Genomic DNA, 27,339 nt, shown 5'->3' with positions numbered 1-27,339 from the left:
TTTTTGGCTTTTCAGCTAACTATTTTCAGCAGGATTCTTTTTTTTGTTATTTTTTATTTATTTTGTAGTATACACAGGCTCAAACTTTATTAGAAGAAAAGACGATGTCAGTCTAAAATACTCTTTCTTGTAGATCCCTATGTAAAGCCTTTGTAGAGGCTTTTTGTACACTGCAATTTCTAGTCCATTTGTTCAGGAAAGAAATTTAAGCATGTTTAGATGGTTTCCTGCTTGGACATGCATCAAGTGATACGTAGCTGTATCTTCAAATCTGTGCCAATTCAGAAGAAATCTTGGGAAAACTGACCTTCCTTTCTCTTTCTTACAGAACTGTAAATCACCTTCTTCTTTCTGAGGATTTTGTGAAGTTTACAATTATGAAACCTTTTTCAGAGTTGCTGAAGTTTAAATAAATGTTTGTATTGGGAAATACACTTCAGTACTACTGAAAAATTGTTATTTGGAATATCTATTAATATGCTTGAGTATTAAAATTGAAAGTTATTTCTGAATGAGTAAACCTAAGGTTTTTAAGACATTATTTTTATAAGTAAGAAAGCTATGTAGTTGTATTCTTCAGTAGAGTTGAAACTCAGAGTCATTGTGATATGACACTTGTTCATGAATTTTATTTTTTTAATGTGTTTTTCTTTTAGTGAGAAGTGTAAAGCTAGAGGATTTACTGTGATAGTGGATGGCAGAAAATCTCAATGGAACGTGGTAAAGACTGTTGTGTTAATGCTACAGGTAAATACAGTTTTATACATTCATAGTTGACTGATTAGTTTTGTAGACGTGAATCCAATAGCTGTCTTATTATAGAGGCAGTAATTTCTTTATTGGAAATAGACAATTTATGGCTTTTTAAAATCACAAAACGTGGTTCTGTGACAGAGTTCTGTGCAAAAAGAAACAGTCTGAAAGCGTATGATACACTTTTAACTATGCAATTAGTTAAAACAAACAAACAAACAAAAAAACCAAACAGAAATATGTTCCTGGTATTGTCAGCTGTGAGTAGAGGAAAGTCTTCAGGGCAACCGTTCACACTGTCAGTGCAGCTGAGTGGGTTCTGATGCGATATGCTGTAGTACTTGGTTTCCACTGGAATTGTCTATAGTTGATTTTGTCGTGTATAATAGTCCCAATCACAAATTATATTCTGTATACTATACAAAGTTGGAGAAGAAAAAAAACAAGTGCCAATTCTCAATTAAAGAAATTCATAACAACTTATAATAATAACTTTTCAGAACTGTGGGGTTACAATAAAGTCTTATTTCTGCTAAACAGTATACGTTCTTTTTTGGTCTCATTGGTCAAAGAAAATACAAGGTACAGCCCTCTGAATAGATTAGAGAACTTGAGCTACTACTACCTTTCTTACTGCACAGATGGATTCTCTTTATCGGAGCAGTTTTCCTCTCAGACTGAGATGAAGCCTCAGAAAGTGTGTCAAATATGAATAATTTCATTTTCTTGTCCTGCTGGCTCATTGTTGCTCCTGGGGTTTTAAGTCTGTTTCAAGGTGTCTTTCACCTATTCTTGACTAAGATGGCATCGTAGTAATAGAGTTACAGTAATTGGATCTGCCTATTCTGATTATGATCTTGACTGAGCTTTCAGTTCAGCTAATGTGCAGTTGTGACATTTAGTGGGAACTTCAGCTTGTGGGGAAGGTAGCTATTTGTTTATGCTCAGATTTCACTGGCTTCCCATCAGCACATTTCCTGCCGGTGTAAAGCCTGCAGAAACATAAGTTGCACATCTGTATCTTTAATTTGATAAGGAAGCAATAAAGAAGAATTTCCTATGTAAACTAATAACTTGTGCAGACCACTTGAGATTTGTCTCTGCTTGGACTCACGTAGTTCTCAGAGGTGCTGGTTGGTTATCAATTGGACACTTCTGTGTTAAAAATACTGTCTACTTTTAAATAGTTTTTGCATATTCATTAAAATGATGCAAGAATGAAGTTTGTTTTTTTTTTTTCAGTGCTATGATTGCTGAGTTGGATGTATTTAACTTTTTCAGAATTATATTTTTATAAATAAAACAAGGTACTTGAAGAGAAATCCCAGGGATTGTGTCACCTTTATGTCAGTACTGTGATTATCTAACTGTTGCTCATTGCTATAGCTGATGACTTGGGTGTAATCAAGAGTCTTTGTTCCTTGATCTATATTCAATGTGACAACATAAAATCAGCTTGGTAGCTGAAATTACTTGTTTAGGCTGAGGAATGTTTTCCTGGTAACGCTTTTATGAATTCATATGCTGAAATGTTAATGTTAAGCCCTTTTATTCTGGTCTAAGCAATATGTACGAGAGAAGTGTAGGATATAATCTTTTCACATGTGATTTAATAACAAAGTATACAATTCTCTCCTAACTTTATGATTACTGTTTCATTCTACATTGCAAATGACATTGGTAGAAAGCCGTGTCCTTAACATTTTTTTTTAATGAAATGCCATAAATAAAATAAAGTCTAGCCAATAATTTGTGGTTTTCTATACTGATGTAGCACAAACTAATGGTTAGGCCTCAGGACTGGGAGTAAAGAAGTTAGATTTTCTTTTCTGTTTTTACACGACTTTGCTATGAAATTTAGTGCTATCTACTACAAGGCAGGATAAAGCCAATATGTGACATAGATGCAGGAGACATAGTTTAATTTCTGTCTGTAAATTTCGAGTTCTTGAATAGGTGATGACATATAAGTGGAATTCAGTTCTGTGGGAAATGAAGGTTTAATCTTGAATGTTTTACTTATTTTTTCATTTGTTTTACAGAACGTTGTTCCAGCTGAGGTGTCACTTGTTTGTGTAGTAAAGCCAGACGAATTTTGGGATAAGAAGGTTACACATTTCTGTTTTTGGAAAGAGAAAGATAGACTTGGCTTTGAGGTATGTAGAACTTCTCTGTACTTCAGTCAAAAATACCATTTCTGGAATACTAGAATAATTGGATGAAAATTAAGGTCTCTTTAAAAATATTTCTATTCCAGATGCATTGTGGATATCCTTAAAAAACCACTGTAGCCTTTAACTTTTTTCCTCTTTAATAAGAATGTTAAATGAAATAGGTCTCAAATTAGAAATGTATGGCATTTAATTCTTTGCCCAGCAAGACGATAAATACAATATAGTGTATTCAATACATATAGTGGATGTTTTGAGTAAGAAATTCTTGTACAGGGTTTGGTGGTCATTTTTCTTTGATTCTTCTGTAATAGACTGTAGAGATGCATGTTGTCACTTAAATCAGTAGTAACCATTTTGAAGAACATCTCATTGCTGTTGCATGCATCTTCTCTCATTTCTTGGGTTCTTTGGCATTAGTAACAAAGGTTATAGGTCCCTTTGGTTTGCAAAATATAAGCTGATATTTTTCATAACTTGTGAGGCAGAGTGTGTACAAGAGATTATGCACTAATGTTAGCAGTTCTACTCTTATCTTTTTTCCTGTTTGTAGAAAATAATCTGTATCCTCAATCTTTCCAGTCATTTTTTAAGCTAATCTTGTTTGAACTACAACAGGTTCACTGTGCTCACCAAATACTAAAATGTCTACTTGTTTTGTACAACAAAACGCTTAGAGAGCATCTTTTTTGTGAAAAAGTTTGACTAGAAAAGCATTTTGCAACCTTGTCCAATGCTGTGTAATTCTTATGGTAAGACTATAACATTCTTGAATACTCTTGTAGAAAACTTAGTTCAGGGAAAATGAGCATTGGAAAGTGGCAGCTGAAAGGTTACATAACTGCTAAATAATATAAACCTAAAGACTCTGTCATCCAGAGATAATTCATATGAATTTTGTCTTGTTATGTCTTGTATCAGACTTTACCTGGAATAGGTGGCTCATTTTAGGAAACAATTCCTGCATGTTAAAGTACTCTGAAGGAGTGTGGGGGTAGAGGGTAAGATTCCTATTTTCAATCACATGACAAAACTTTTATTTTTTTATTTCGAATCTGCTTTAAGATTACTTTTATTACATTACTTCATTTTTTGTAATCTGCTTTGGAGTCTTGTAAGTAAGGAAATCCTACATGTTTGCCTTTAGGCTGTTTATCTTACAGACGAAGATCATTTCATCTTTTTGAGTAATTCTTTAAAGACAGATTTGAAAAGTAGCCCAGGTTCAACAGAGCAACCCAAACAATTTCTGAACAGTCACTTGTGTGTTTGAAAGCCTGCAGCCAGCAAGATATTCACTAATAGAGGTAGTGAAGTGCCTGCAATTTTGCTACTAGAAGTGGTTCCAACTATGATAACCTTGTGACTTACATTACAGTTAAACTCTCTTGGGTTTCACAGACGTCTGTCTGTCCCTTCACCCGAATACCTTGAAGGGACTGGCAAGGAGATGTGGTCAAAGTATATTTCCTGCTTGAAGTTCAGCACATAGCAGCTCATTCATAGCTTCTTTAATCAAAACCATGAGTATGGTGGTGTCCTCCTCTTATAAACTAGCCTATTGTTTGGAGCACATCCAAGATGAGAATTAAAAAAGAGACTGAACCAACCATCTGTACTCAAAAGGATGATTTAAGAGCTTGTGTTTAGAAAGAGACTTAAGTTTGCAATATTCGTTTTCAGGACGTAAGGTAAACACCGAAGTCCAGAGAGTGGCAGTAATAAAGGTGAACCCCCCTACTGTCTGATTTAGGCTCTCTTTTTCCACCTGCACACCTGTAAATATGATCCTTGGACAAGTTCAGTAAGCCTTTGAAGTTGTAGTATAAAAGAATTTTGTACAGTGGTTGTTACTGTATACATCATGGTGTTGCCAATTTTGAAATTAATCCTCTAGAAGATGCTTCTTGCTTTTTTCTTTAGTATGACTCAGTTAGAATCTAGTTCTAGACAAATAAGCAGAAAGCCTATAGAAAATATGTTCACGAAGCAGGGATAATTTTACATGGTTATGAAAACAAAAGTATTTTATTGTTTGATTTTAAGGATTGGCTAACAGTCATTAAATGGTATTTCTGTAATGAAATTTAGTAAGCTTAGTAATTTTATGAAGCATGTTCTGTGCCAATCATGATGTTGACATTGTTGGCATAGACAACTGGAGTTGTGTAACTAACCCTTTTGGTTTCTGTTTCTAAACGACTTTTGTCATGACTGAATCATAAACACTTCTCCCTGACCTGAAATTCTGATCAAGGTACTCTTAAATTAATAGTTCTGAAGTTTTAGGAAGAAGAAAATAAAGTCTTAGAGATGCATTTCATGCAGACATGTATCAAAATGTATCAATTGCAAGGAAAGTAGTCAGTGACGTATCATTTTACAAGAAAAATAGTTATAGCATTAAAACAGAGCAGCTGCTTCCTAGACAGGAGGAAAACTTCAGATCTGTTCCCTAATGCCTCTTGGTATCTTGGCTCGATACGTGGGCAGATCAGAAGTTTGTACAAGTAGAGGATGATAACAGGTAGTTGCTGAATTCTCATTTTGGTTGATAGGTGTTTGTTCTTGAGTTTCTCTTCCACCTAGTTTAGGAGCACTGAAACAGGGTGAGACTGCTTGCTTACATGAGGGGCTACCATCAGCTTTGGGGCAGTTGTCATCTAACTGATGTTGGATAGTTAGCAGCTGTTGGTATAGAGTTGCTACAGATGTTTCTAAAGAGAGTGCGTGGTACTGTTCCAGCTCATGGCTTTTCCTTGTATCTTGCACTTTGGGGGATTTTTGTGTTTTGTTTTGTTTTTTTCCTGTGCAATAACGCCAGTTAAGAATATGAGTTCATTATTAAAAGACAGGGAAGACTGAGACAACAGTAGGAAAAATCTTGTGCGTTCCCAGATAATGAAGAATCACCCTTGGTATTAGGCAGGCCTTTGTTCTTCACCGTTCAATAACTCTTGGTTATCTGTTACGTGGTTGTGATCAGGAAAACTGGCTCAGTAAAAATGACCCACCTTCTCTGTGCTCCAAATATTTGTGTTAGAGACAGTAGTATGTCTTTGCTCTGTTCCTGATACGAGTGCAGAGCACTGATAAGGCTATGGAAGCCTCTAACTCATGCATAAAACTAGAGCTGCATAATTGTACATTACTGGCAGTAAAAACAAAGCAACACCCAACTTGTGTTTTGGATCACAGGTTAGATTTGCATAACTATTTGGAAAATTCAGGATTGCTTTTGCACCAATGAAATAAATATGATGTAAAAATTTAAATGAAAGTATCAAGTTTTTTATGCATTTCAGTGTAATCTAATTTTATTTGAAGTGCTGTGTCACTGTGATCTCTAATTTCTAATGCGGCATCACATCTACCTTCTATTTCCTGCTGCCTGATCTGTTTTTAATACCTTGCTTAATATCGCTATATGAAGCCATTAATCACAATGCCTGCCTTTATTCAAAGGCAGAAATCCTCTGCTTCAGTGAGATGTGGTGATGATGAGTAGCAAAGCTCTGAAAGTGAATGTGGGAACTGAGATCAAAAGGCTACTGGGTGGATAAGTATAAAGAGGTGGGCTGATTCAGCTGAGTAAATGTGCATCTCCTTATTCCTGGTTATTATTAGTGTTGGTTTTGGACCTGCCTCAGGTCAATTCCAATTCATCCTTCAGCAGAGCTTTCCTCTGTCCCTCTATTCCTCCCTAAAACGCTTATTAGCAACTACTTCATGTTTTCATTGAAGCAGTTTTTTTCTGTTCCAGTGCCCATGCTTCATAACAGGAGAGTTGTCTTAATAATTTGTTCCATGGGTGTCTTTCAGCTGAAATATTGCGTATGTTGCATTCATACTTAATACTGTTAATGTTTTTCAATGAATGAAGAATAGGGTTTGATGTTGCTTTTTATTAATATGTTCCACACAGTGATGTGAAACAAATAGCTCTTAGTAGCTGTAGCGTGTTGTATTTGATTGTGAACTTCTCATATGGAGGTAACTAGGGGAAAAAGTGTGCCATAGAAGTAGAAGAAATGTACAAGTTTGTACGCAAAAAACTCATGGTGGGGTTGTATAGGCCCATCCCCATTTAAGGGACTGGGAGGAAAAATAATCTCTGAGTCTGGTTTAGATATTAGATCAGTGCTTTGAAAATCAGTTTGTCAAAAGCAGGGAGGAAGAAAGTGTGCTTGCTGTTCTTACCCTTGTGGAAATCATGGAGCAAGATTTAAAAGTTCACTTAGGATTATGAGATAAGAAACTGAGAGCTTTTTAAAAAAAAAAAAAACAAAGGGCAAAAAATGGTGGTGAACTAGCTGGAAAAATCAGAGTATATAGCAAAAGGATCCTGATGGTCCTGAAGTCCAAAGTCTGAGTAGGTCTAAATGTTTCACACTTGCACTGTAGCAGCTAACAACTCTAAGTCTGTAGTAATAGTGTCAGAAATCTCTTATCGTATATCAGCAGAATATGCTCTGGAAGATCTCAGGTCTCTAATGTCAAGTCATCAGTATACAGAGGAGTATAGCAACCTAAAAATCACTTTTTTCTGTGAAAATTTTCTGCATATCAACCTGTTTAGGGTCCGTATACTTGCATATAAGAATCGGTCTGAAAGAAATACTAGCTAGCTGACTTGCTTTTTCCACATTATGTAGCTGAAAAATAACTAGTAAGATCTTGTCATTTGTTTAAAAGTGTAGGAACTGCTTAAGAAAACAACTGAAAAGGCTAAATCCAATGTGATTAGGCCACAGGTTTTCATATTAGTCCCCAGCTGAAGTAAAGTAACTTTTCTCTGTCTACCTAAGTCAGTGGTACCTACCTAAGTAGATACCTACCTTCTCTAGACTAATGGTCTTTATTCTGAAAGTGATTAAACGCCTGTTATGTGGTTAAAGCAATCCTTCGTGTTCAAAAAATAAAAAAATCCTCATCCCAAACTTTTATATATACTCTTTTTTTATGCTATTGAAAACATACTGTGGTCCAAAACGTTCTACTGTGTGACTGCAAGAGCTTTTTATACTGTTCTTGTATTTTGAAATTAACTATTGGTACTCCATGTGTCTGTATATCTTAGCTCTCAGTATTCTACTTGTAAAGTAACTGTAGCACCGTCATCCCCAATTTACCTTTTAAGAATAATGCTAATAAGCAGAGTATTGCTCCACAGAATGAAGAATGAATAACACTTTGTAGGAAATCTTTAATTTTTGTATCATATCTTCTAGGCTGGTGTTTTAATGCTGAGGCACCAAAATGTGTAGCTTTCATGGACTTTCCCAAAAATACGTATAGGAGTTCCAATTTTTTATCAAAATGATGTTGATTTAAATGCATCTCTCCTTTCATCTGCCATGTATCTTTGTTGCTGCTGTTTTAACACTGGAGGCAATGGGTCCTTTCTTAAAAAAACCTCGGCCAAATCAGGGAATTGTCCCTTTGGAGCTGGCATACGTAAGCCTGCATTTACATCATGTTCTAAATTCAGTCCTAAAGAAGGGTGTGTTGGAAAATATAAGACTGTGTGTGCCTATTAATCTCTTCTCCAGCATGGAAAAAAGATAGTGTGCTAATTATTATGATGAACCCTGGAGGGGAAGGTGAATGAGTGCGCAAAACGGTGAGTGCTGGAAAGTGAAGGAGACAGTTACTGAGAGTGGAGTTGACAGTTAGTCTAGTGTATATCTAGATTCCGGTAGCTGCTCTTGGGTTTCCAGTATGCCAGATTTCTGTGTGATACCAGCCAGATAAATATTTAACTTGTGTTTCTCAGTGTAACATTAAAGCAGATGATCATTGTATAGATTAGTGTTCCATATTCACAAGTAACACTCTATCCCACTTGATGTTTAATCAAATGGTGTTTCAAAAAATGGATTGGAATAACATTTATCATGAAACAATAGTATTCTTCTCCTCAGGAAGAGGAAGTCTTTGCTTTACAGCTTTGTGGCGATGAATCACTGTCAGACCATATATATGGGCAGCTATGGTTTGTCTGTTAAAAGTGCCATAGTTAGCTTTTAAAAATCACCAGGGAAATAGTTGAGGCCCTATTTAAGTTTTTTCAGCAGCTGACTTTGCTGGAGAATAAGCACAGCTAACTTTCCAAAAAACAAATGCTGAAGGTGAATCCAATTGTTCTTTAGAAAAAAAATTAGGATGCACACTTAAAAAAAGTTGTTGTATTTGTACAAGAGGACCCTTCAGTGTATCGTGAAAAATAAACATAAGCATTCTTCAAATTGGATTTCTGCACAGGCTGAAGCGCAAACTTTTTTCTCAAAATCTTTGCTTGTTCATTGAAGCTTTCCCTGTATTTTTCCAAAGCTGTTTGGATATGTAAGCTACTGGCATAACAAATCATCAAGAATCAATCCACTGAGAAAACAGCTTTAATATTGAGCCCAAAGGACTTTATCAAGATTTAGCATTTTATAAGTGTCAACCAAACTGTGAGGAGAAGAGCTATCAGTGCTTCCCAGTGTTTCTTGGCAGGATTTTTGGGAAATTAAGAAAAACTCCTCTACTTATGCCTGTTTAGTAATTTTGGACAAATTTCATTCAATCGGCAGCCAGATAAGTATTATGAGCTTTTAGCATGCTTTATTAATGTTCTTTTTAAAAAAGTATTTTGGGGGTGACAGGTTCATATGTTCCAGTAAATAAATGAAAAAAGTATTGAATATTTTGATGTTTATTAAAATTAGTAAATGAGGCAGTGATGTTCTGTTCATATTGGGTGAATACCTTAATGTATTCTCTTACAGTAACTAAATTTGTAGTCAGTTACTTTGCAATGTGACAAATCGGAACAGACAATTTAAACTTTATGTATATTACTGTATGCATAAATGTTCTTGTCATTAGTTGCATTTCTATCACTTTTGCATAACATCAAACAGCTAATACTGTGTATAATATACACATTTTATTATTCTTAGAGTCTCTTTCTTTTTCTAAGGATGCATCTAATTTCATGACTAGCATCTCTTGGTACCCACATGATCGTGAGTGTTACTTAAAATAAGAGAGAAACTGAAGAAAGTAAATTCAGATGGATGTTTTTAACATTTCGGGGGCACGTTTATATGTCCTATTGAATATCCAAATTCTCCTCTGATCTTGACATCTGCCTCTATCTAGTTGCAGGTGATCAATCAAAATAATTGCAAAAAACAGCAAATGACATAGAGATGTCAGCTTTGTACAAACAGTATTTGGAGCTCTTATTATGAAAGATAAGCGTTAGTGGCACTGTTGAATGGGTCCAAATTATGTTACTAGAAAAAAATAACTGTAGTCTCACTCCTGAGAAATAAGAAAATTTTGCAGTTGAAGCACAAGACTTTGCAGTCCATGGGGTAGGTTGTTTGGGGTTTTTTTTGTTTGTTTGTTTTATTTGGCAGTTCTTAAAAAGGTTGTTTTGTTTTTATTCAAAAATACAGCACTTCTACTTCTGCCAAAGCACTGTTCAGAGTTATTTCTGCAAAGGCTTTCACAATGTTTTAGCAGGCAATATTGTACAAAGCAAGTTTGCTGATTAGAGTAGAGCAATGATGAGAGCTGCTACGACTTCTAGGTTTTAAAAAGGACTGAGTACAGATAATGATGACAGGAACTCTGGTTGGTAGCAAACAGGACATGTTTGAAACCTACGACTGCTGGCACCTTATTAGCTGTGACCATTTTTAGAAATAGGTGGATCAAGTGGGAAGAGAAGCAAGATTTAAGGATTCAATAGCTTATACTTTCTTTCTGTCTTACCATCTGCCCAGATCTATTCATTTCTCCCTTAGGAAATATAGGCTGTTCACTTTAACATCCAACTATAGTCTGCTGTCCAAAGGCTTTTACCTTGGATTAGGAAAGCGGTTTTTTTTTCCTAGAGTCAACATAAAAACATGACTCTGGAAAAAAAGAAATTAGCGCTGTTGCAAGCAAACAGTGGGATATTTCTATTTTTATAACCGTAAATGGTCCTCATCTGTATCGTGGTCTTATCCAGGAGTATTGAGAGCTGGCCAAGCAATAGAAAGTTATCATCATTCTCTCCACAAAGGGAGGAGAAATTGAAGATGTTCCCTGCTTAGTGGTCCAGTGCAGTTTGGTAATGGTAATTTTAGAGGCAAGGATGACAAACAATTCAAAGTACGCTATTAACAAAGCATTAAGCTATTGAGGATTTTGAAGAGCCCATGTGACTAAAAGCTTTGTGAAGCACAATAGACAATATGTTGAAGTGTGAAATTCAAATGCAAAGGTGGCATGCTGATTCATAAAGGAAAACTGTTTTTCAGGATGTGGTGATTTGACATTTATTTTCACAAAAGGTCAAAGACAATTACTGTGATTGGCTTTTGAAAAGTTTTAGCAATTTTTGAGAGCCAAAGTTTGCATGCTATAGGTGCTGAAGTTAAAGTAGAATTTGTATCTTTAAAAGAGAAGTGTCTTCTCCCTGTGCAACATCACACCTCCTGTTTTTCAACATTCTTGTTTCTTTGGCTCTCTGTCTGTGTTCTTATGGACTATGAATCTGTAGTAGCTGATTTAAAAAGTATTTCAGAAGCTTCAGAGAGGCAAATTGTACTTTTGACACCTAGAAATAGCAAAGCTGCTAATTTAAAGCATATGGAGGGTGTTACATTAGTACTGCCACTAGTCTGGCTCTAGAACCCCACTTGTGGGGTGAGGTGTTTGGTTTTTTTGTTGTTTGTTTTTTTTTTTTGTCGGAGGATTGTTTTCTCATCTAGCTAATATATTTGTTACAGGCAGGCTTTGCTTTGCAAGAGAAAACATTTTTTAACAATGTTTCCCTGATACAATTTCTAAAGCATATCCATTGTCTGCTGTCCTTCCTGAAGGATCTCAGTTTAAAAAAAAATCAGAAATAAGTGGTCTCAATGTAGTCTATCCTTTTATTCAGGCTATTTGATGTTTTTAGAACTGGTGTTTCAGTGACGTGAACCAGCTGCCCTATTTACTTTAGTTTCCATATCAAAATGTCCTGACAGAGTAAATTTATTTTCTCCTTTTTTATGAAATCACAGAGATGAAAAGAGAATGTAAAAATGACGTAAAATAGAAATATGTGCCTAAAGAAAGAATAACAAAGGCTTTATTTTTCTTGGATCTATTGTTTGGGGTTTGGGCTGCTTACTGGCATTACTTAAAGAAACTACAAGATAATTCCATTTATGGCAGCATTAAGAATACAGGAGAATAGCCTACATTTGCTGAATGTTGCTGGAAGATGTTCCTGTACGTATTAAATACTAGACCATTTGTTTGGAATTCTGGATTCTTTAGTTGTAAGAATTGAAAAATCACAGAGTAAATGCAACTGGAAGGGACCTCAGGAGGTCTCTAGTCCAACTTCCTGCTCCAAGCAGGATCATCTGAGATTAGACCAGGTTACTCAGGGTTTATCCATTTGGGCCTTGAAAAACTTCCAAGGATGGAAACTGCGCAACCTCAACTTCTTGGTTTTTAAAGAAGACCAATGGTTGACTTGAATGGCTTTTGATCTCAAAACCCATCTCAGAAACGTAGTATTTTCATCAACAATTGGGTATATCAAATTTGTCTAGTGATCTAAACAGGTCTAAATTGTCCTGAAGTAGTAGAAGACAAAACCCTTGAGGTAATTTTAAGGAGAAAACCCGTAATTTAGGATGGGTTTTCTGTCTTCCAGTGTCTACAGAACATAGAGCTGGACAAGAAGTAGAAGACTCTTTCCAGTTGGGTCTTTATGCATGTTCTTATCCTCTGCAAGAATATGTACATGATCTGATGGGTTCTCAAAATTATCTCAGTCTTTTTTTCTTTCTAGCTGTATTTTGCCCATATGTCTGCTTCCACAAAGAGGGTTTTTTTTTCCACAGGAGTTATTCCAGGCGTAGCGTATCATGCATCAAAGCAATCTGTGCTGCCAAATTTTGGTTTAGGTTTATATGAATAAGGCTTAGCCAGGAGCCCCTAGAATGCAGAAATAAAGGGAACAATCTAGTGTTCTGACAAGCGGTGGTCCTGTGTTTTCCTTTATTTGCTGAAGTAGTTGATGAACTATATTTGTCTCCTGGGCGAATGACTCAGGCTTTTAAGTGTACTAAACTTTGAATTTGACTACTCATGGAAAGAGTATGATTGATCCAACTCTTACTGAGAATATTTGCTCAGTAAATGCAGGCATTTAACTTTTATGGCACAAACTTACCTCTGGGACTGGAAATATTGCAAGACACTGATAAAAATACCAATTGCTTTGCAGCATGATATCCTGCTATTATATTCACTAAAAATAGATCGTGTGGTGTATGACTTAAGCAAGAAGCATCTGTTACCACTAAGAAAACAGATATCCAAGAAACACGTTTATTTTTCCTATTGTAAATAGACAAGGTGGTACAGATGATGCTTTTACAGGCTTATGCATGAGATTATACACTGCATATCAAAATCACCTGTCTCTTATAGGCCCATGTTAATTGGAACCAGCCATACTTCATTTCAACATTTAGCAGTAAAACAGTCAGTCTCTCTGAATCACAGAAAGATCTGCTCAATACCTCTGCCACACTTAACACAAGTTCTCAGGTACTCAAGGAAAAATATAAGCATTACTTGCAAGAGTACCTAAAATTTCTTTTATTGTTGCAGGTTATTTTAGTATCTGCTAACAAGCTGACGAGATATATAGAACCATGCCAACTAACAGAAGATTTTGGAGGAACTCTCACCTATGATCACATGGATTGGTTGAATAAGCGGCTGGTTAGTTTTCTGTGTGGTTTTTTTTTTTCCAAGTGTCTCATTCTTGAGCCATGAGTTTTTCTTTGTGTAGGAACTAAGTGTGTAGAAATTGTCATATATATATATATGTAGTAATGCAGTTCAAATGTGTGAATAGTCTTATGATGGTAACTAACACTGGATTTCCTCAAGGGATGATAAAGCTAATGTAATCAATTTGTTGAAGCAACAAGTTCCTTAATGAAGTGTGTATACTCTTGCTCTAGAAGATCCTGAGTGTATGGTATAGTCACTACAAAGGGAAATTGTTTGGCTGCTGATAGGATAAATTGAAAACAAAGAGGAAATACTTGGACTCTGCAGGTCTTCTGAGGTTATCTATTAGGCCTTAATTCCTGTGGACTGAGAGCCAGGTTTTAAGCTGTCCTACACTAAAACATCTGTTAGTGCAGTTTCCCCGGTAGATATAGAGATGCAGTCAATTTCTCGGAGCAAGTACACCCCAAATTCATTAATAGACACAAATTGTTCAAGCAATTTGTGCATAGCACTCCAGAATGTTTTTAATCTATTCTTTGTTGATACTTGATTTTCAGTTACTTAAATTGAATTTTTTATAAAAATATTTTATCATCAGTGAAAGAGTGTGTTCCTTTCCCATGCAATCTATTCTTACAATGTGCATCTCCATCTAGAATCTCTGGATGGGATCTGTCTGACTATACAGGCCTTGTTATCTGAGATCCTATAATCAAATAAACTGATAAGGATATTTCTATATAATACACCTTTCTTTTATCTTAGTTATTCATTACAATATAGCCCATGTTAGTAGTGATTAAAAGCTGGAATCTTCACAAAGTTGATTATTTTAATCCATTCAAGTGAGCTGTCAGATGCTTGTGTAACATGCCTCTATTCTTTAGCGTTATTCTTAAGATTTACTTAAAAGAAAATGTAGAATAAATATGTCCGTAAGAACGTACAGGTTTTGTAGAAATCTCAAATTTTCAGTATCTAAGAATTCAGTCCATCTTCATTATATTTAGTGTAACATTTACTATCTCCCTAGGAATCTTAGTGCTCTTAAGTGTTCCTTGAACGAAAAGTTGTATTTTCTACTCTTTCTATCCTACCATCTGAATGTTGGGAAGTAATTACACTGTGTAAAGATTGAAGTATACTAACAGAACTAGTGTATAAATTTGCACTGATGCCTCCAGTACTGCAACTTATATAATTTTCGTTTCTTAAATTAAAACTTGCCTTTTATTTAGGTATTTGAAAAGTTCACAAAAGAATCAACGTCCTTACTGGATGAGCTTGCTCTAATTAACAATGGAAGTGATAAAGGAGGTCAACAAGAAAAAGAAAGGTGTGTAATTTGCTTTTTGGAATCGATGCTTTTGGATTATAAAATTTCATTGGAAATCCAAACAATATTGAAAGTATGATATGCCTTAAATATTTTGAAATGTGTAAAGAAATTCTGAAAGTTTATTTTGTAGACTACAAAATGCATCCCTATGTGTGTGTAGATGGATGCTCATTTGGATATTGACTAAATGCAGCTGCACTTCTGTTTTGATACAATCAGATGAAAAAGTGTGGACTTTACTAAGTGAGGAAAGAAACGTACAGCATAAGGTAGCTCTGGCCTTAGCTGAAGTTTTTAGTGCTACTGTAATACAAATTACTATTAATGTTTGTTAGTTTAAGTAGTTATTATTATTAATAATAATGTGTTTGTTATTTTGTTCAAGATCAATAGATTTGAACTTCCTTCCATCAGTTGATCCTGAGACGGTGTTGCAGACAGGTATAGTAAGTCAAAAAATGATAATGTTGGTCAATAAAGTAATGTTATTCATTTCTAAGCCCCAACTGAAAGCACAGAGGGCACAATAATTATCTTAGCCATCATCACAATGTAACAAGCATATCAATGAATGTAATCTTTATTGGGTTAAAAAAAAGTGATGTTAACAAATAAATGGAAGAACTCCAAATGTGTCTTTTTAAATATAGTTTTTAATAATCCTGATAACATCTTTATGGTATTACCATTGTTAATACATTTAATTTTGAGAATACATTGTTTCTGGGTGTCAACATGTTGGCCTTGTAGAATGACTTTGGGTAGCCACCAAATGGTTACAATACGGATAGCATTTTCCTGTGCATTTCTGATAATTTGTGTCAGCCTAGTTCTGAGCTGACCGTTTGTAAAAGTGAAGAATAAGTCTTCTGACTCTTCTCTGCTTAGACTCTCCCTTCAGCATTAGACAACTTGGGGTTCTTTGATTGAAACGTTTTTTTTTTTAGGGTGAATTTTCTATTGACAATAATGTATAACAGAGTGTTGATTTGGAATGGAAATTTGCTTAAACATTTGTGCCTTGGAAGAATAGGAAGTAAGGCATAATGTTAATGTGGTTATCAGAGTCTGAGTGCTCAGAATCCTTATCTTATAGCCTCCTACAAACTAATGTACGGATTGCATGTAATATTTACCACTGCCTTTACATGCTCTCTATGTAAAAATTTACCTTATTTAGATGTGGGATAATATTGTTTAAGTTAAAAGGTGAAACAATACTTGCTTGCTGTGGTGTTATAGTTTTTAAAATATGCAGTGTATGTAGATACTGTCACTAGATTTTAGTCTAACTGTGTATCCTCCTCAAATGGTAAGATTTTTGGACAAAACAACACTTCAATTTTGTGTAAGCAGATGGCTTCCAAAAGCATTAGATTATAGGTATTCTCTGTTTTCTTAATTATGGCATAATTAATTTTTGGGGGGTTATGAAGTTTAATAACTTTCATTAAAGCATGGGAGTTCCGAAGAGGAAACCTTTCTCTTTGTTAGATTCACTGTATCGAAAATTTGAGCATAAAAAATTCAACTCTCCCCAATTAAACTTTTCCATCTCTTAAGGGTAAATGCGAGCGAACTGAGGTTTTAGATAAAAGGCTTTTGTCTTCCATAGTTACAAGTACTGTTGCGTTCACAAGCCTCAAATCCATATATGAAGTATAGTTCTTAAACTTTTTTTAAACTAGATTCTTATCAAATTATTTTCCCTTGAAAACGTTAATCCTTACTGCTAAAGCAATGCAACAAAAATTCAAAATTATCCCATTAGAACTATGACTTGTAAAAGCCTTTAAAGTCTGTTTGTTCTGCAGTTATCTTTGCCTATCTGTGTGGTATTATAAAAGATGTTTATTTCCATACTATGGCAAAATGTATTTTGACTTCTTAAGACGTGTTCATTTCGCAATAATATACCGAGTAATTTAAAAGCTGCTTGCTGCAGTCTCCAAAACCCTTGACATTTTGGTTGTCTAGATAATACCAGTTGAATTTAGAGTCTATATTTCTGCATTTCCTTGAGATATTATAATTAGTATCCTAGTAGTAATATCAGTAGTAATATTTTTTTCTTTTAGTGAACCGTCATGTTACCATTTTAAGACCTGTAGAACTGATGATGTGGAATTGGCAGATTTTGACTTTTGTATCAATATTTCTTTAGTGACCAAACACTGTTTTATTTGTTAACTTGTTCACTGAGCTCTTGGGGAACAAATTAATGATCTGGGTTTGCTGGTAGTATGGTGTTTACATCCAGAAAACTTTACCACAACTTAACAATAACATTCTTCAAACAGTTTAAATAGAGGAGTAAGTATCAAAACATACTATTTTTACACGTATGAAAGTCGTTATAACCTACAGAGTCTGTAACCTGATATGGTGCTTAAGAGCACAAAGAAAAGGGTGAGAAAAGTGAGAAAATTATTGATCAAAATACTTAGTATTCAGCTCCACACTTTCATACCAAGTTTTTTACTTGCTATAAAAATGTTGAAAGATAACAGAGAAATTACACACTCGATTTGTTAGTGCTTCTAGATCATTCATTTAATATAAGAATATTAATTGTTTGAGAGAAGTACTTTGGATGTTACACAGTATTTTGAAATAAACCAGACTACTTATAGTTGTTTCCGTCTCAGAATTGTGCTCTGCAAATAATCAATGCTATTGTCAATTTGAACATTAGTCATAGTATCTCTTTTATATATCTAAAATACACCATGTGACTTCTACCCTATTTTGTGCCTGAGACAATCCCACAAACTGTGGCCAGTGCTCTGCATGAAATGGTGTCACTAAATGTGCCCAGTGCATGAAAGATCATTAGCTGCAAAAAGATACCACTAGCTGGTCTAAAAGCATGCATGATTACTAATAATTTTTTTGCTTGGTTTTGAATCTAAATTAACCACATCATTATATGTATTCTTCAAGGTCATGAGTTACTATCTGAGTTACAACAGCGTCGATTCAATGGTTCAGATGGAGGGGTATCCTGGTCTCCAATGGATGATGAACTACTTGCTCAGCCACAGGTCATGAAGCTGCTGGACTCACTCAGAGAACAATATACCCGCTACCAGGAAGTCTGCAGACAACGTAGCAAGCGCACACAACTAGAGGAGATTCAGCAGAAGGTAATGCAGGTAAGCTTGAAGTTGTTCTTGAATACTGTGAGGCGGAGGTTTGAGCTCGAGTCCCAGACTGTGTTTCCTACAAAACTAAGAATCAAGAGGCAAGAGCTTCATGCCTCCTTTCACTCCTCAAACTGCAACATGCTGGTTTCACTTGATGCATTTCATTGTGGCTACCACAGTAACTTTCCAAAGGCTGTTCTGATATGTGGAGCTGAAGAACCTTCACATTGTCCCTTTGTTGCATACTGTGGCAGTGTACCACTACATTATCGGAGAGTCAAATGCCTGACCTGTTAGCAAAGACAGAAGCATCCACAAATGAGACACATTTGACTGTTATTTTACTTGAGAGTTGGAAACGTTCCCCTGCCTGTGTTAAGTTCCTGTTACTGAAGATAAGCCATTATTTATTCCTTTATTTGTCTAATGCTCAGTGTTTTAAGTAAGTTAAAGTGATTAAGCAGGTCAAAGGAGGTGATTCTGCCCCTCTACTCAACTCTGGTTAGACCCCACCTGGAGTACTGCATCCAGCTCTGGAGTCCTCAACATACGAAGGATGTGGACCTGCTGGAGCGTGTCCAGAGGAGAACCACAAGGATGATCCGAGGGCTGGAGCACCTCTCTTATGAGGAGAGGCTGAGAGAGTTGGGGCTGTTCAGCCTGGAGAAGAGAAGGCTCCGGGGAGATCTTAATGTGGCCTTCCAGTACCTAAAGGGAGCCTACAGGAGAGCTGGGGAAGGACTAGGGCATGTAGTGATAGGACGAGGGGGAATGGCTTTAAACTGGAAGAGGGTAGGTTCAGATGGAACACTAAGAAGAAATTTTCCACTTTGAGGGTGGTAAGGCACTGGACGAGGTTGCACAGAGAGGTTGTTGAGGCCCCATCCCTGGAAGTGTTCAAGGCCAGGCTGGATGTGGCCTTGGGCAACCTGGTGTAGTGGGAGGTGTCCCTGCCTATGGCAGGGGGGTTGGAACTCGATAATCTTCAAGGTCCTTTCCAACCTAAACCATTCTATGATTAAACTCCCTGTATTTCAAGGATACCCTGACAAGAAGGAATACAAACCTTCCTTGTCAATCGTGTGTTAAAGGTCATAATAAATTGGTTTGGTCCTTTGGAAAAAGGCATGTAATTAGCACTTTCAACATTTTCTCAGCAGAGTCTCAGTAGAGAAAATCAAGGAAATGGAATTAATTTATTCCTCTTGTGTTTATTGCTTGAAATTAAATTGATATGTTTTCAAGCTTCAGTATAGTTTGAATATGCAGAAAATGAAATGGATATTGCTTTTAACCTTTCAACATTGACATTTCTAATGCATGAGGAGTGCAAGTCAAGTACTTGCACTTCACAGCGTTCCAGGTATGGGTAAAGATAAAAACTAATCAATCTTGTTATTTCTAACAGTGAAAATACAAATATATTGAGGGTAATCTTTTTTTCACTCATGTAGTAGTTCAGATTATTATAAAAAAAATTAAAAAGCAAATGTCATCTTTTGATATGTTGAGCTGGAAATAATAAAAATATGTTAAGAGCTGAAAATAGTACTTTAGAGAACATATTAGCACAGCCATGGGTATAAGCAGGTGAGATTTTTTTCCTGTGTTAAAGTTATAGTGGTTGAACAAGATGTGCTGAATGAAATTAAAATAAACTTGTAATGTGCTTTGGCAAACTGACATTGTTAATGCATTTAAATAGACTTGTTTACTGGGACATAAGCCTCATTTTGCAATATTTTTATTAGAAATAGTTATTTGTTTGCGCTGTCTACCCTATGGATGCTACATGGTAAGCGAACTTAGTCTCAGTACATGGGGAAAAATGTGTTTGGCTGTTTTACCAAGCTAATCAGTTTTATAAAGTGCATTTAAAAGCTTTCTAAATGGCATACAAATGTATGGGCAAAACGTAGTAAATCTAGAAAATTATTTAGTTTCCTTTTGGTTTATGGGAGAAAATTTAGGCTAACAGACAAAAGTAACAAGAGAATGATGGACTGGAGGAAACTAGTAGAGGCAAAGTGCCGTGGAATTTATTTTGCCAAAACAAACAAGTTATAGTAATAACACGCTTGCAGTATCTTCAGTTGTAATGGGAGTGTACATAAAAAGTTTTTCCCTTGTGATGCTCCTTTTTTTTTTTTTTTAATTTATTTTCAGTGTTTTGATTGCCTGCTAACTTTCATTACAATTCATTCCTATTCCATTCTTTGTATGGCTGTTCATATTGCTAACTGCTCCTGGCTTGGTTTTGTTTCCTGTTTCATTTTCACTCTTTGCTGTTTTTGCTCACTGTGAACTGCTTAGCTCTTACTCCTGTCTCAAAGCCCTCTTATCCATAAGCACTTCTCTTGCCTTGTGCCTTCAGTATCCTACCCTCGCTTTTTAACTACCACTTCTATTACGTAGCTTTGTTTCCCTTTCCTTCATCTTTCATTCTGCAGCGTAAAGACGGCAATGATTTCCAGACATTTTCTGATGAGCAGTTCTACTAAACAGACTGCTAATGAGCAACTCTGTATGTTATGATAAATTCTAGCTTTTCCCTTCTTAGGCAGAGATGTGGCATACCGCCACAGCAGCACAGTAGTTGCTGGAAACCTGTAACGGGGAGGTGGTCTTGGTCAGAGGGTGCTGCTAAGCAGTAGTCTTGCACACTGTTTCAGACTTGCATGAGAACTGTTGTTTCCATATGTGAGGAAACACTGAGGCCATTCTGAGGTTACAGAGGGACATCTGGGTGCCTTCACTTCTAGGTCCATTCCATATTTAACCAGCAACAGCTGTGCAGAGGTGCTGAGCACAACAGGAAGTTTCTCTTGGAACAAAAAGAACCTAAAACCTGTAGAGGCTTAGTTTGCCCTAGGAACGGTAAAAGCAAGGAAGACTCAGGATGCTTCTAGAGCAAAGAATATATGCTCTGAAATGGTGCTTTGCGGGGGAAGGTGTTGAAAAAGGGGGATGACACGATGACATGGTGAATTGAGTGACCTTCTGTAATAGTGATGGTCATTCTTGATTACCGTTGCAATATAGCCTAGCAGCACTAGGAAAACGGTCCAATTAGTCCCTTTTCATTTGTCTTCATGGTTATGGTGTTACATTGTGTATTGTATTATGTTTCCTGAAAAACTGTGTGAAGTTGTTCTGTCATCTTTGTTTAAACAAAAGTCACATTAAAGAGAGGAAGCTGGCTTCCTATGCTTTTTCATTAAGGTTCAGAATGTGGGGGTATTCCTGCATTTCCTTACTTCAGGACTCCAGTGCTGAAGCATAAGTAGTAAGTGACTTTTGCACTACGTTTCATCACGACTGTCTCTGTTTTCTAGATATTTAAAAATGTATCATAAAATTTTGCCGTAGATATCATCTGATAATTCAAATGTGTATAAAGAACCCAACATTTGAGAGATTCTGCTTTGCTTTGAATAATATCAACATCAAATGAAATAGTTTCAAAATGATATATAATGAAAGAAATCCAATACTCTAGTCCAAAATTGTATTGCCGTGACCCTGCAAAGATTTCTGCAAAGGAAATGTGAGGTGTGGCCATTGAGACTCTGTAAGAGGCTTCTGATATTTGAATAGAGCAAGTTGAAAGACGTAAATATATAAAATACCAAGTTGTTGTGTAAATTTAATTTTGAAATAAGTACATATCCTGTACTTGAGTGTCAATATATTCAACAAAATAAGGAGAAAACTCTCTGGTGTGAGGTTGAATACAGCTGTGCATTGTCATTCACTTAGGCAAAAAAAAATATAATCTTGTTTCAACATGAGGTCCATTATCAAAAAAAATAATGTTTTAAGCTCTTTTATTGACAGAGATATGAAATGACAAGTATGTACGTGACAAATCTTTTGTTCACTGCCACCTGCTTTCATAGAGCTTACAGACTCTAAGGTTAATGAAAGGTAGTTTCTACTTACAGCTTTTGAAGACGTGAATGGATTCAACAAAAAGACTTCTACAGAACCTAAGATTTTTATTTTCATAAACGTATACTTAATTTGAAATATTTCTGCTTATGTTAAAAAAATTATTTTTATGCTAGTTTTTGTGTAATTGATTTGCTACTTTATTTTTGTCATCTTTATCTTATTGACAGGTAGTCAATTGGCTTGAAGGACCCGGATCAGAGCAGCTAAGAACCCAGTGGGGAATAGGTGACTCAATTAGAGCTTCACAAGCTTTGCAACAGAAACATGAAGAGATTGAGAGTCAGCACAGTGTGAGATTTTCTAAATAATTCTAAGTACATGCGGTTATAAGCAGTGTATTTTGGTTATGAGTATCTAGGAATTTTGCATAATGCATGATTTTATGGGTTACAGAGGAAAGTACCTGGGCAGTCATTATATGTACATGTTATTTATTTTGGTTTCCAGTGTAGAAAAAATACTGATTTCTATTTATGATTTTTATTGGTTTTATTATGTTACAGCAGTTCTTAAATTTTCATGTTGAATGGGAGGAGTAAATTTCCTTTTTCCTCCCTGCCAAAATAGCTGAGAAGTCCTGTACTTCTCAGGTGAATAAGTTAATATTTTTGTCTTTATTAAGCTACGTTTACCAGTAGCAGAAACTGGCTTAACACTTTCATTAATCAAGACTTAAGATATAGTTTATGTTCACAATAAAATTTTGAAAAAAGATCTTAAAAAAAGAATGGTTTTTAACTGTACTGACTTGATGCCTTTGCTTCTAATTTTGAAGACTTCCTAAGGTTCAATAGAATTTTGTTTTTCCATCAGGTGATTAACTATAATTGGGAGATCAATACTCAGTGTTCCCAAAGGGTCACAGTGCTTTTACTCTTTTCAGATTTTCCTTGATGCAGACATTGACAATTCTGTCCACTTTTCCTGTGTTCCCTACACAGTCATGGCAAAGAAAATAGTCACAGGGTTATAACTTTTCTGACATAATTTAGGAAAAAAACCAAACCAAACAAAAAAAAAAAAAAAACACAACAAAAAAACAACCACCCAAACCTTTAGGCTGAGAAACAGTTACCTAGACTACGCTGGTTCTGTTGACTACCTCTCTACTGAGTACAGTTTCCTTGCTTAGCTGCAGAAGTTTGTGTTGTAGGTGTCTGTTTGGTCAAGTGAATCCCATCTTCTGTCTTTTCATTGCTTTAAGCTCTTCAAACAGTGTTCTACTCTGAAAACCAGTACCTTCTGAAGCATAAAACATCTTGCAGTTAAAATTATAATGGAAAAGGAAAAAAAAAAAAATCCCCTGCCTACTTCATTGACAAAAATAATTTTGAATACCTTTCAGTAATATTAGTACTTCAAACCGAAAAGAGAAAACAAAATTGAATATACTTGGATGTCTATAACAGAGAACTGTGCTTTAGCTGGGGCTAAATACAGTCCTTGAAATCGCTGAAATCCCACTGAAGTTTGCAGGCTGGCTACGGTTTGCTCATCACCAAAGCACTGTCAAGATGGAATGCTGCTTGGTTCTCAGGTGCTGGCAGGAGTTCATAAAAACAACAGTCAGAAAAACTATTTTTAATTTTATACCAAAAGAAGGACTTGGGAAACCACTGGCCTACCTTACATTTAGATGCCTGTTTATAAATTAAAACTGGTTTTTAACACCACCACTGGAAAAATGTGCTTTGCTGCCTTCTTTGATTTTTAAGTATCTCATAATAGCTGAGTGTACTCTTCCTCATCCATTGTTGTCCTATTTTTTCTCTCCTAATTGAATTGACATTCTTGTATGCTTACTTTCTTTCATCATCTCCTATTTATTGTTGATTATATTACTTCTATTTTGAAGATACTTGCAAAAATGTTTCATTTGTTTTAGGTAGGCTTTTTTACTTCAATTTACTCTGAAGTGAGAAAATAATCTTTGGGGGAGGTTGTTTGTATTTTTTGGGGGGGTGGTTGTTTGTGTTTTGGGTTTTCATTTTCTGACTGTTTTATTCATGACCAGTATACTAGAGCTGTTATCTTCTGAGCAAGTGTTGGCCTTTTCTCCATGATTTTGAGCTTTCATGTACAGCTGTGCCTAACTTTTCCCTCTGGAAAGGATCAGAAACACACATTTTATGTCTGGTTTGCCAGACTTAATTTTAACTGATAGCTTGACCAAGATCAATTACTGCAATTACTGTTTTACTTACTTTAATGCTAAAAATAAAAACTAAAAATTGTTAATCTAGATGTTTTGTTTGACTTCTCATGTTATAGTTGACTTGTCACACTCAATAAGCTAGATTTGTATGTTCAGTGTCTAAAAGTAATAATAAGAGTTCTGTTGTGTAAACTGAGTTTATTGAACCTATATATCTATAGTACATGTGTGACAATGGAAGATGTTTCCATATTATGTCACCTTAGTTGCCCTTTTTGGGGTAGATGAGAGATTTATTCTGCCCTTAAATTTTTGGCTGATTTCTAATTCAACTTTTTCATTACTTTTTTTCTCCTCCTTGCATCTTTTCATATTCTGCTTCTTCCTGTGAGCAGATGGTAGAGGCTGCTTCGGGTAAAAAGAAAAAAAAAAAATCAGAATATGGATATTTATACTCTATATTTTGCATGCTTTGTAAATAAATGATGCAAAAGCTGAAGGCATAATTTAAAAAACTTGCAAATATACCGATAGGAGTGTGACAAGAATACTAATTAAGTTGGATATTTCAGGCCAATAGATGGAGCTGTTCCATAGTATTAGAAATGCATAGAGCATTTGAAGGTCACTTTACTGTAGGCCAAAATACAAGCTGTTGAGTAAACATGTTTTGGTTTACAGGCATCTCAATCGTGCAAGATGTGAATGTGATCTTGATGTATCAAGTAGTTTTTGAATCTCCCAGAATTGTTAAATATTTGAACTATTTTTTTTTTTGCCAATGCACCACCATGACAACATAACTAACTCCTGTATATATATTCAGTAATCAAAGCATTTGACAAACAAATTACACATTTTGAATCGAGTAGTACAAAGCTTTCCTTAAATAGGAAACTAAGATCACTTTGAAGTTTCTGTACATGGATACTGTTTTATTTCAAAGATAGAGATTACTTCCACTTTGTCAACAGTAATATTTTTTTCTAAATGTTTTTAAAAAATTGTTGCTAGTTTCAATCGTGTCACTGAAAGTAACACTTAAATGGTCTTGTGAACAGCTTTTGTAATAACTTACTGCTTGGCAAAAGGTCTTTTGTTTCGGTAGAGTATTATAGACATGTAAACATTAGAAATTTGTTTAAAAATAGTGGAATTCCTCTGTTGGTTCAGTGAAATTGTTTGAGTGGGAGTTTGTGCTGGGAGCTAGTAGCCATGCCTTGTAATCTTTTCATCTTTCTGCACCTTTTTTCTTAATAGTACAGTACATATATTAAAATGTACTAAGCACTTTTTGAGTTGATTTGAAATTAAGAATGTTTTTTCCTCCTGTATGAGATTCCATAATTATAGTCTAATCTGTAATAAGTTCCTTTTTAAATCTGATTATTTATTAGTCTGCAGTTAGATGTATGCCATTTTAAGAGAAATAGAATTATGTTTGGTATTATTTTAATGCTTGTTTTTCTTGTGTTTGTAGGAGTGGTTTGCTGTTTATGTTGAGCTTAATCAGCAGATAGCAGCTCTTCTAAACGCAGGGGATGAGGAGGACCTTGTGGAATTGAAAGCATTGCAACAGCAGCTGAGTGATGTGTGTTACCGGCAGGCCAGTCAGCTGGAATTCAGGCAGAATCTATTACAAGCAGCACTTGAATTCCACAGTGTTGCTCAGGATGTAAGTTTTTCTTTTTAACTTTTTGCAGTCTCACCTCTCAATATATTATTGCCTTAGTATTATAAATGTTGAACACACTGGAAAAAAATGCAGGGCGTGGTAGAAAATAAAATGTCATTTGGAAAATGCTACAAGTCTTCATTTAATATAATTGAAACACTGAGAAGATAGATTCCTCCCTTTTGAGGAGGGAACTGCTTTGTAATGTCTTACATTTCGATAGCATTTGAAATAAAAAGGTTATCAGCTTTCTCAGTCTTGTTTGTTGTTTCTTTTTTTTTTTTTATTAGAGGCATATCTACTAATTGAACTGCAATTTGGTGTACTTTTCATAGTTTCTTTTTCAAATTGGCATTTATTCCTTTCCTATACATGTCTAAAAAAACATAATCTTGGCTTCTTCCTGTCCCCCCATGCTAGGGATATGTGCTCTTGGAATTTTATACGTAGATGGGTCATTTATCTTTCATCTTGACTTTAATTTCCTATAGATGTAAAGAGGAACTTCTAAAATGACAGATTTACAAACATTTATAAAAAGATTGCAGACCCAACCATCTGAAGCTCAAACTTCTTTTTAAATATCAGCAATTATGTTCTTTTACATTTTAGTTGTCTCAGCAACTGGATGGCTTACTAGGAATGTTGTGTGTAGATGTAGCACCAGCAGATGGAGCATCAATTCAACAAACTTTAAAACTACTGGAAGAGAAATTGAAAAGTGTTGGTAAGCAAAATATTTCTGCATTTCAAATACGTACATTCTAATGAATGCATTAGAGGAAAAACCCCAGTAATCCCGCCACACCCTTAAAAAAAAAAAAAAAAAAAAAAAAACAAAAAAAAAAAAAAAACAAAACCAAACAAACCAAAAAAACAAACCCAAAGAATGAAAAGCCACAAAGCAAAAAATGCAGCAGCAGAAAATATATCTATCTCTTCTGATTCCTAGCTAAGTAATGCTCTGCCTATCTGCCTTTGATTTGCTTATGCTGTCTACTGCATAGTAGTTCTATCTGGGAAAATGATCTGGAAATGTTTTCGTTTAAATGTTTTACATGTAACATATATTTGTTATATACCATTATCATGCATTTAATCTGTAAACAAACTCGCCCCCCATCATCCTTAATATCTTGGGTGATATAGTACTTGGATGATCTTTTTGCCTCTAGAACTGACTGACCCCATGACAATTAAAATTGTTATCCACTCAGTTTTAGAATCCAGGTACTGAGTATTTTGCAGTAGCTTTGAATGTATATGTTAATAAGTGCACATTTAAGGTTGTTACAGTGTCAAGCATATAGAATATTTCAGTTGGAAGGGACTTACAATGATCATCTAGTCCA

The 27,339-nt window shown here is 35.3% G+C and overlaps 1 protein-coding gene across 1 annotated transcript in view; it reads left to right on the top strand.

Annotated features, from left to right (window-relative positions):
- The window catches only part of SESTD1 (SEC14 and spectrin domain containing 1), a 59,201-nt gene that overhangs the window by 21,657 nt on the left and 10,205 nt on the right, over positions 1-27,339 (top strand). Inside the window, exons 6-14 of the mRNA XM_082484130.1 lie at positions 657-747; positions 2,796-2,909; positions 13,587-13,700; positions 14,957-15,054; positions 15,443-15,498; positions 18,001-18,212; positions 22,325-22,447; positions 25,793-25,987; positions 26,600-26,714. Coding sequence (XP_082340256.1) covers positions 657-747; positions 2,796-2,909; positions 13,587-13,700; positions 14,957-15,054; positions 15,443-15,498; positions 18,001-18,212; positions 22,325-22,447; positions 25,793-25,987; positions 26,600-26,714 — 1,118 coding nt within the window. The remainder of the gene's footprint in view (positions 1-656; positions 748-2,795; positions 2,910-13,586; positions 13,701-14,956; positions 15,055-15,442; positions 15,499-18,000; positions 18,213-22,324; positions 22,448-25,792; positions 25,988-26,599; positions 26,715-27,339) is intronic.

Source organism: Vanellus vanellus (assembly GCF_965231255.1).
Source record: "Vanellus vanellus genome assembly, chromosome: 5".
NCBI classification, from domain to species: Eukaryota; Metazoa; Chordata; class Aves; order Charadriiformes; family Charadriidae; genus Vanellus; species Vanellus vanellus.
This window is presented reverse-complemented; position numbering and strand designations above follow the sequence as displayed.